Here is a 9,515-nt window from a genome sequence, read left to right as displayed (position 1 = left end):
CTGGTGTGGTACCAGTGCTGTTCTAGTTACAAGCGCAGAACACAACACTATATATGGGCCACTGCAAGGAAAGTTAACTCCATCCCAGCCAGACCCAGAACAAACTGAAATAAACTGAAGTAATAAAAGCAATAACTAATGCAACAGAGATACCCACCATTTCTAGCCTTTTTTTTTTTTGTCCTGGTATTTCATAACTATGTCTATAAATACTTTTAAAAATGGTGCACCAATCAAAACCACTAAAAAAAACTCAACAAAACCTACTTCTTTTTAGCTTTCCACAAATCAAACAGAGCCTTTCCAATCACAGTTTTCCATCAAATAACGAAGATTTTTCCACCTTTATAACTTTCTCCTGACTTGGCAAAAAGGCCTAGCCCCTATGCAGTTTTTACGTGTCTACTTCCCACAGCAGAACGTGCAGATGACTGCAGTGCTGTGGCTCTCTGCAGAAGGAAGCTTGCAGAAAGATAAGCACTTTAAGACAGGATTTGATAGTCAGTGTAGATACCAGAGCTGGAAGTTGCCTCAAGTCATCAGTCTGTGCTAGAAATTCCTGATACAATTAACAGACAAGGTGAATCAGCTTCTACACCTTTCTGCAGGGCTTTGTTGTTTACTCAGTCAAAGAACTTCCTTCTACTCCAGTAGTTTGGGCTGGGTTGATCAAATGGTGCACACTGCAGACCTAAGAGATATTTCTGCTCTTCCTCCCTTCCCCTCTACCACTCCAGTTATGCATTTCCATTGCTTCCCTTGAATGGGGATCTAGTGGTTAGATGATCCTTTGGAGATCAGATTCAGCCCAATAAATTGGCAAATAACCCACTCTGGAAAAATGTAAATACTTTCTGGCTAGCTTAGACAGCTGAGCTGTCTCCGTGAGGGATCATCTGATCACTAGAATCCGTGCAAGGACAGGCCTTGGTAGATGGCAGATGGAGAAGAGGGCAGAAGGAGAAAGGGCTACCATTTTCCACAGCAGTTATCTATTACTTTTATTCAGCTGCCTTGTCAAATCATACTTTAACTTGCTACTTTAAAAAGTGGAAACATTTTCTTTGAAAATGATTCTTCTGATATTGATGCTCTTTTATTAGAATAGCTCAGTAAGTAGAACACTTAGCCAAGGTCTAAATTGTATTTTTATTCCCTTCTGAACCAAGTAGTATTTAAATCTTTTATCTCTAAGGAACAGTTCTAACCATTACCAACCTACTAGCTACCTGGTTAGAAGGAAGTTGCTGTTTGTGCTCAGGCATCAGATTCCACCACCATTCCGTCATACTTTCTGTGCAGAGAAACTGTGAAAACAGTTTTGTCAAATCCTCCTTATCAGTTAAGGTGTTCTCAACACTAGGCAACCCCAAAACAGAAAAGGCTATAAGAAACAAATCAGTTTTCCTATTTAGATGATAGTGTTGCAGAATTACATGCTCACACCAGAAGCCTGACTTCCTCCTCTTTACATGGATGTTAAGTCTTGCATCTTCAACGGAATTCTCTTGAAAGTAAAGAATTGGCAACAACCAGAGAGCTGAAAGTCTTTATATGTCAGCAGCCAAAAAGGCAACTCTAAAGGTGAAAATAATAGAAACACAGAAGCATAAACAAATTTATGCTAGAAGGGGTGATCATCTAGTCTGAAACCAGGGCCTTAAACTCAGCTGAGTCTTAAATATTTCCAGCCAAGATGATTCCATCACTTTTCTGGGCAAGTAACTGCAACATTTACTTGTTTTCACATTGAAGATTGTTTCTCTCATTCAGAAGGCTCCCCTCTTCCCTATTGCCTCCTGCCTGTCACCATGCATCCTTGTGAAAAGAGTACCACCATCCTCTCTGTAACTACCTACTAGGTGTTGGAAAACCGTGAGTAGGCATTCCCCACCTGTCCAAGCCTTCCATTCTCTAGGCTGTACAAACCCAGTTCCTTCAACCTCTCTTAACTTGTCAAGTTCTCCAACACTCAAATCTTGGTGGCAGTTCACTGGATCACATCCAATTGTTCAATTGTTGGGAGGACCAACACTGTACACAATAATCTGGGTATGTCATAACAAGTGCTGAGTAGAGTGAAATAATCATACCCTTGGTCTCTTGACTATACTCTTACTGATGCAGCTCAGGACAGTTTACTTCCAGTGCTTCTAGCACAAACTGCTGACTCCTGTATAGCTTGTTGTTTATCATGACCACCAGGCCTATTTCTGTAGAGCTCCATTCCAGACCCCAACCTGCTTGACATTATTCCACCCATCCATGACTTTACATTTATCTTTGTTAAACTCCATACCATACCTTGTTGGCCCATGGTGAATTATAACCTCAATATTAATTAATAAACAGTTAGCAGGACATATTCCTATTACAAATAAACATGAGCTGCAGCTAGCCCCTTGACATAACTCATGTTCAGTGTTTGAGAATTTCCAATGATTTTCAGACATAAAGGTACAGGTGGTAACAGACTCAAAAAGTAATTCTGTACCTGCTCTGTTGATTACCAATATTCCTCATTCCCAGATACACCTGGGAGTAAAAAGGATTTTAATCCAGCCCTCTGTAAAATAGTAACCTTTTTTCCTGTTGTCTGTAAAATCAAAGATGGCATAAAACTATACCTGACATGCAGCACCCAATCAGGATAGAAAAATGTACAAATTTGCATTTTACAGAACTCATAAACAGATTTATATGTGGGCCATGAGATGTAGGCTGGACCTGCAGTCCTTCCTGCTTTGGGAGGCAGAGATCAAGATTCTTCTGCTGTATGGAGAGAACGTAATTTTCAGAGCAGAGTTTCTCTTATGAAAGTAGAACATATCTGACGCAGGTAAGCACTCCCCCTCTGTTTACTCCGCCCTCTTTTCTAATGAGTTTCCTGCTTTTGTGGGACAGACCTGGAAGAGCTGGAAAAGTGTAGAAGGTATCTGATCGTCTAGAAATTTTTTCAGAGTCAGAACCTGGAAAGCTGAGGTTCTACTTTCCCACGCAAGACCAGCACAACAGGATCTCCCTGTGGATTTGTGCCTACTCATATTCACTAGTTTCCAGTTTTTACTTTCAAAATAAATCTTCCTCGTGTCCCTGAAAGAAGACTCAAAAGGAGGAAGGGAGAGTTTTTACTGGTATCCTGTCCTCAGGTCAGAAGGGGAAGAAGCAGGGACAGAAGAGCTTGCATGAATCTCCTTGTGATGAAGATAGAAGTTAAAACATGACTGTTCCTACCTACCAAAGCCTCGTTCTGGTAAGTCTATGTTTAAAGCTGACAGTAAATAAGGTAGTAAGAACATAATCTGTTCAGAAACAATGTGTTTCTTTATCTGGCATTTATATATATATATATACATTTACATATTTTTGCTGTGTAACAAGAGAATACATTTAGTGTGCAAAAGCACACAATGTAACATGGAACTATATAAAACTGTATTTGTTTGGATATTTATAGTAATTAAAACATGCCTATTTTGTCATACTTTTTTCATTCAAAGCAGTCTTCATCAAAACGGTGGGATATATGTTAGTGTAACACATACTAGATGACTCCTTAATGATTGTATTTCTTGAATACCACAGATCCTTGGTATTCATTCCATATTGACTGTACACAAGAACTACTGTCTCTTTCAGAGATACGTGGTTTGGAACTAAGAATAGGAGGGGCACTGGTGAGAATAGAATGGTGAAAAAAAATGTAGATCAAAAGAAAAGGACTGAAGATACAGACTTGTACTAAAATGTGTCTACATTTTACAAAAACAGACATACTGAAGCTATATCTAGAACCTAATATAATGTTATTGCTAAAATGCTACACAGAGGACATTCAATTACTGGGACAGAGAGCACCTTTGGCTACCTTTATTCTGTGATCTGAACCAGTACCTGAATGTTCACTGTGCAATTTTAAAATGTCCTAGAATAAACCTTTACATCTATTCCATCTATTACTTTTATGCCAAGTGCACAGAATCAAATTTGTATCCTAGACTTAACTAATAGGTAACTCTACCACTTTAGATAAGCCTGAGAGTAAGTGCCAATGGTCTATTTATGCATTTTATGTCTCTTGCCTTCAAGTCCAAGCATTCCCATTATTCAATATGCACTCACACAGGAAATTCTAGTAAATTTACATTGGAATCTATTTATGCACAGATCTCCCAGGCTTACTACTGGATAGTAATTCCATGATGGATAATATTCCATCATAAGAACATACAGTCTATAGCTGCATGTTCTCATGATGGAATAAACTTGTGCATGCATGTTATTTTGGTCATGATACTGGTAACGTGTTTGTATGGCCACATTTCAAGCTGAAAAAATATTTTATCTTCCACAGATGTCTGTCCCCTTAACTGGTTATCTGTTCTCAAATGTCTGCTACCACCACCCATACTACCATGTGGTTAGAGTCACACTGGAAGAACATCCGCCAAGCCTTGTTGCTTCTTTTCACTGCTGCTCTTCTCATTGGGGTCACCATGCTAGCCATTTCATCTAACATTAACCCAATAGGCTACTTCTTCCTAGGGGTAGGTGGAGTATGCCTGATTGGCTATTTGCTGAGCGTGTTTGTTGAGTGTTACTTGAAGAATCAACACCGACGTGACACAAATGAGATACCTCCAAACAGACAAAGCCAAGCAGGGTAAGCACCAACTCAGTTATTCCTCTGTAACTCTCTCTCTCTCTCCTTAAAATCGTTTTGTTCTGCTGCCCTTCCACTAGGGAATCAAACACAGAAACCATTCCAGAAGACAAAAGGTTTTTTTAGGTTGTTTTCCTTCATTACTCTGGTATAGTTTACAAATGTCTGTGCTATGGATCTCCTTTATCCTGTCCAATATATATTTTCTTCCTCCTGGGAACTGATCTACTAACTATTTCCAAGGTTACCAAGGTTAAACAGATCAGGCCTCATTTTATCTTCCCTTGAGTAATCAAGTCCTGCCGCCAATGAGTCAGACAAGGAAAAAGAAAAAATGCTGAGGTAATACTGAACCTTAACTCAGTCTAGTTCTATAAACCTGACCTCCAAAGCAACTGTTCTTTGGCAAACTTTTAAAAAAGAATCTGTAACTGGGTGTGTTTCCAGTCTTAAAAACCCAGCTTGACACTAACAGGACCTGATTTTGAGAGTCTCTGAATACTCACACATCTTTTTGGATTCATGTATGTTTGCAGGTTGCACTTTATCATCTAATTTACCCACAATCTGTGTACTGTAGTTGAAGAGTTTAACTTTATTTGTATGTTTGCTTCCTTGTCTGTATAATCCAGACAATCATTATCCAGGTGCATAATTTGCTTGATGTTGAAATGTACAGTGTTGTAAGAATGCAAAAATGTTATTGTGTTTATTTTTAGAAAGATTAGAGAGAAAGAAATTCTGTAGTTGTTTTTGATAGTTTGGGGGCATACTAAAAGAAAACTAGTTTCTATTTATTTAAATATATGTCCTAAAAGGGAAAACATTTCTAAGGTAACAATTTTCTCTGCAGGCATTCTTCTTAAGGCAGAATAGCAAATCCTTGTTTAAATGAAATGATTTATTTTTCTCCACTTACATTCTTAAATACTGATGAACACTGAGCTAATGTGTTAAAACAGAGATAAAAAGCAAAGTCCTGTTTTATTCAGAGAAATAACTAGTAATCTGTAATTCCTTGTAGTAACTGTTAACTGCTGGCAGATTTTAAATGAGTAGATATCAAGCTAAGCCTAACACACTGAATTTAACAGTGTGTTTTTGTGGTTCTTCTTTTAAACTTATTCTGGTGAATGTGGGAAAATGGTCAGATGAGCCATTCTCTAGACCAGGAAGCAAGGTATTAAGCTGGCTGGATAAGTGAACTGATGCAATAACAGAATATGACATGCAATAATACCACATGAAATATCCTGCCTCAGTTCCATCTACTGATTCTAGCATGGTCCCTATTCTACATTATTTAAACTACAAGCCTCTACATAAAAATAAAATAAAATAAAATAAAATAAAAAGTAAAAAATCAGTAAAATAACCAGTGTAACTGACATTCTGCTTTTGTGCATAGGGTGAATGCTGCCTATGAAGCACCTACATACGAGGAGGTGATGACTATGTCAGTTCCAGCGATATGGACAATTGCATCCAATCCAGGCTCAGTGCCCTCACCATTGAGCGAACCCCCCCCTTACAATGTAGCTATTGAATCGCCTGCCCAGGAAGAGACTGTGATGGAAACCCTCAGGGTCTCAGTGGCATCAGACACAAGGATCACCTCTGAGACAGACACAGGCTCCAGGATGCACTTGCAGCTGGTGCTGCCCCCAAGATTGCGATTTGCTTCAGACATCCATGAAGTGAAAGGTACTACAGACAGGTTTGAGCCATTGGAGCCGCTCACTCCACCACCTGCTTATGAGAGTGCCATCAGCGATGAGGTCTTTGAAGATGTCTTCCAGCCCTCCACAGTATGATTAATTCCACCTTCTATGAAGGCAGGACCAAACCCCCACCTGGCTGAACCTCATGGTTCCCCTGGAGGGAAGGTGAAAGAGCTGATTTTTTTCATGCCTGAAACAGGAGAAGTTTGTCTTATCATTCCTTGAACCAGAGCTGAACTACAGACATAGCATCTAATTTCACTACAAACTTTGCACACTATATAATTCAGTGCAATACCATGATGCTTCATCTTGGCACAAAATAAACAAAGTCACTGAAGAGAAAATTGTGTGACATATAGCAACAACCAAAACTGGAGATATATCTTTATAGGGGAGAAGAGCAAATCATAAGGAAAGACAAGCTGCCTTGGAAAGGGGAGGAATAGAAACAGCTCTGAGTAGATTCTGCCTGTGCATTACCGTTTGCCTGTGCAAACAGTATCACTGAGAGTTCTGTGATCACCAGCCACCCTAAATTTCCTATTGAGAGACTGAGACTGCAGTTCCCTGATTGTAAAAGTTTTGACAGCAACACAAACTTATGATCTGTGCTATTTGTTGCTATGCCTCTGCTGCACTCACACCACATTCTCAGTTGTGCTAACATTGAGAGGAGGAGGGCTGTATTCATTTGGAAGCTGGCACTACCTAATACTGTCACTTTGCTGCCAATCAGCTCGAGGTTGAAAACCTCAGAGCAATTGTGGCATTATGAAACAATGTGTTATTTAGAAGGTTCTTATCCTACACTGCCTGCAGGTGATGAACATAAGGAAGACAACACCATTTTTTATTCCAGTGCAAGAGGTCACCAGTGGAACACATACCCTCTGCCTGGAGGGTTGGGTGAAGAAGAACCTCATTCAGTTCAGCAGGGGCAAGCGCAGGGTCCTGCACTTAGGGAGGAATAACCCCAAGCACCAGTACAGGCTGGGGGGTGACCTGCTGGAGTACAGCTCTGCAGAGAGGGACCTGGAAGTCCTGGTGGACAGCAGGCTGACCATGAGCCAGCAATGGGCCCTTGTGGCCAAGGAGGCCAATGGTATCCTGGGCTGCATTTGGAAGAGTGTTGCCAGCAGGTCAAGGGAGGTGATCCTGCCCCTCTTCTCAGCCCTGGTGAGGCCACACCTGGAGTATTGTGTCCAGTTCTGGGCTCCCCAGTACAACAGGGACATAGAACTACTGGAGTGAGTCCAGCAAAGGCATACGAAGATGCTTAGAGGACTGGTGCACCTGTCATATGAGTACACTCTGAGAGAACTGGGCCTGTTTAGCCTGGAAAAAAGACTGAGGGGAGACCTTATCAACATATATAAATATCTGAGGGGAGGGTGTTGAGAGGATGGAGCCAGCCTCTTTTCAGTTGTGCCCAGCAACAGGACAAGAGCCAACAGGCACAAACTGAAGCACAGGAAGTTCTGGCTCAATATGAGATGGCAGTTCTTTACTGTGAGGGTGACAGAGCACTGGAACAGGTTGCCCATAGAGGTTGTGGAGCCTTCTTCTCTGGAGATACTCATAACCCACCTGGATGCCAACCTGTGCAATGTGCTCTAGGTGATCCTGCTAGGCAGGTGGGTTGAACTAGATGATCTTCAGAGGTTCCTTCCAACCTCATCCATTCTATGATTCTGTGGACCACCAGTTTTGACAGCTTTACAGGAGGGCTTATTACTCTGTCATAGTACAGGCCCAACCAGATCACTTGATATACTTTGTCGTCATGACAAGTGTTTGCGTAGGAAGGTCAACACTCCAAGTTCACCGTAACAACCCCATGCATGGGCATTTCTCTCCGGTACCTGGAGAGGGGCAGTCTGTCTGTCAAGGCTGTGACTGTAGCAGAGAGCACCTGAGAATAAGAATCACAAAGCACAGGTGGTCTTCATCATGACAGTTCTGGTTTGGAGCCAGGTTCTAGCTTTCATCAATTAGTGATGCTATTCAGTCTTTTAAAATGGGCAAGTTTAAGTGTTAGACTCTGTTAAAGTAGTTTGCAGTAAACAAAGAGACATTCAGGTCTGGTGAATGTCCAAATTAAAAGAGAAAGACAAACATAAAACAAACATGGTCATCCAGATCTCCTTATGACTGCAGGCAGCAATCATCACAGCATTGCTTCATACGCCTACATCATTTTTAACTCATATCATAGGCTAAAAGCAAATAAATTATTTCTTATTGTTTGATTCTTTATAGTTGAAAGAAAACATTTTGTATGTTGTTTATTAATAAACAAGACTACATAAAAATAACTAGTGGCATTGTTCGCTTTTCTTCTCAAAATATATATTTCACAAAGCCATGATTTATACCTGCTTACATTATGCTTTTTTGACAAACTTAGCTTAGAAAAAAAGCGATGAGTTCAATTTCTAAGTCTACAGCTGAATCTCTTTATTACTATTAATGATGAATCAGCTATGAAACCTCTGTCATAAAAGCAATATGAGACAAGTTTGCTGATAGATAAGTGATTTTTTTTTTAAGTCAGTCATTTTCTGCATGTTTCAGAAGGCGTCCCCTTGCTCCCTGTATCTGCAAAAGAACAAACCACAATAAAATACAATACAGGTGTATAACATGGGAAAAGACCTATGCCTAAAGTAGACAGCCAGGACTTCTCTCAGTGTCAGAAAGAAATTCAGTTGACTGGCACAGACAGAAAATAGTCAAAAGAAAGACAAAAAGAAAGTCATCAGTTATGAACACTAGGGTTTTGTTTTGTTTTCTTTATCTCTTTCAAGTGTCCTCTGTGCGGCCTGCATGCTACTTTTCTTCCCTCTTTTACTTGCTCAACGTTAATTAAGCCCTTCGCTTTTATTTCTGCTGCAACGCGTTAATAACAAAAGCGCTAAAATAGAAAATAAAAACTACCACAGAACTGGTATGCTTTCAAAGAAAGCACACCTGTTAATTCTAATCTGCTCGCAGAACCCTTCCCGTTAACCGGATTTTGCAATCACTCTAGCCTCTCCGCCTCAGGGAACCCCTTCCCCAGGGGACACTTTCACCACACCCGTTCCCGCGCCCACCCGTGAGGGCGGGCAAGCCGGCGCACGCGCACA

General features: G+C 40.6%; 1 protein-coding gene and 1 long non-coding RNA gene across 2 annotated transcripts; one reads left to right on the top strand and one right to left on the bottom strand.

Moving 5' to 3' along the window:
* Positions 1–1,238: 1,238 nt before the first annotated feature.
* On the top strand, positions 1,239–8,702 carry TMEM139 (transmembrane protein 139). The gene is made up of 3 exons (XM_080586387.1): positions 1,239–3,253; positions 4,355–4,663; positions 6,072–8,702. Exons 2-3 carry the CDS (start codon positions 4,389–4,391, stop codon positions 6,475–6,477), a joined length of 681 nt encoding a protein of 226 aa, XP_080442513.1. The 5' UTR covers positions 1,239–3,253; positions 4,355–4,388; the 3' UTR covers positions 6,478–8,702.
* On the bottom strand, positions 8,426–9,483 carry LOC308192637. The gene is made up of 2 exons (XR_013948952.1): positions 9,358–9,483; positions 8,426–8,985 (listed from the first exon to the last, which is right to left on the bottom strand). It is a non-coding gene; the product is annotated as an uncharacterized lncRNA (long non-coding RNA).
* Between the last annotated feature and the right edge of the window lie 32 nt (positions 9,484–9,515).

Source organism: Anser brachyrhynchus, assembly GCF_964034855.1.
Source record: "Anser brachyrhynchus genome assembly, chromosome: 1".
In the NCBI taxonomy this organism is placed as follows: Eukaryota; Metazoa; Chordata; class Aves; order Anseriformes; family Anatidae; genus Anser; species Anser brachyrhynchus.
Note: the sequence above shows the minus strand (reverse complement) of the source record. Positions and strands in the feature narration are given on the sequence as shown.

What these genes read in the sequence shown, in the direction of transcription:
- TMEM139 (XM_080586387.1), top strand. Translation starts at nt 4,389, where the DNA reads ATGTCTGCTACCACCACCCATACTACCATGTGGTTAGAGTCACACTGG. An exon ending in AACAGACAAAGCCAAGCAGG is followed by an intron (nt 4,664 to 6,071) that starts GTAAGCACCAAC and finishes TTTTGTGCATAG; the next exon opens with GGTGAATGCTGCCTATGAAG.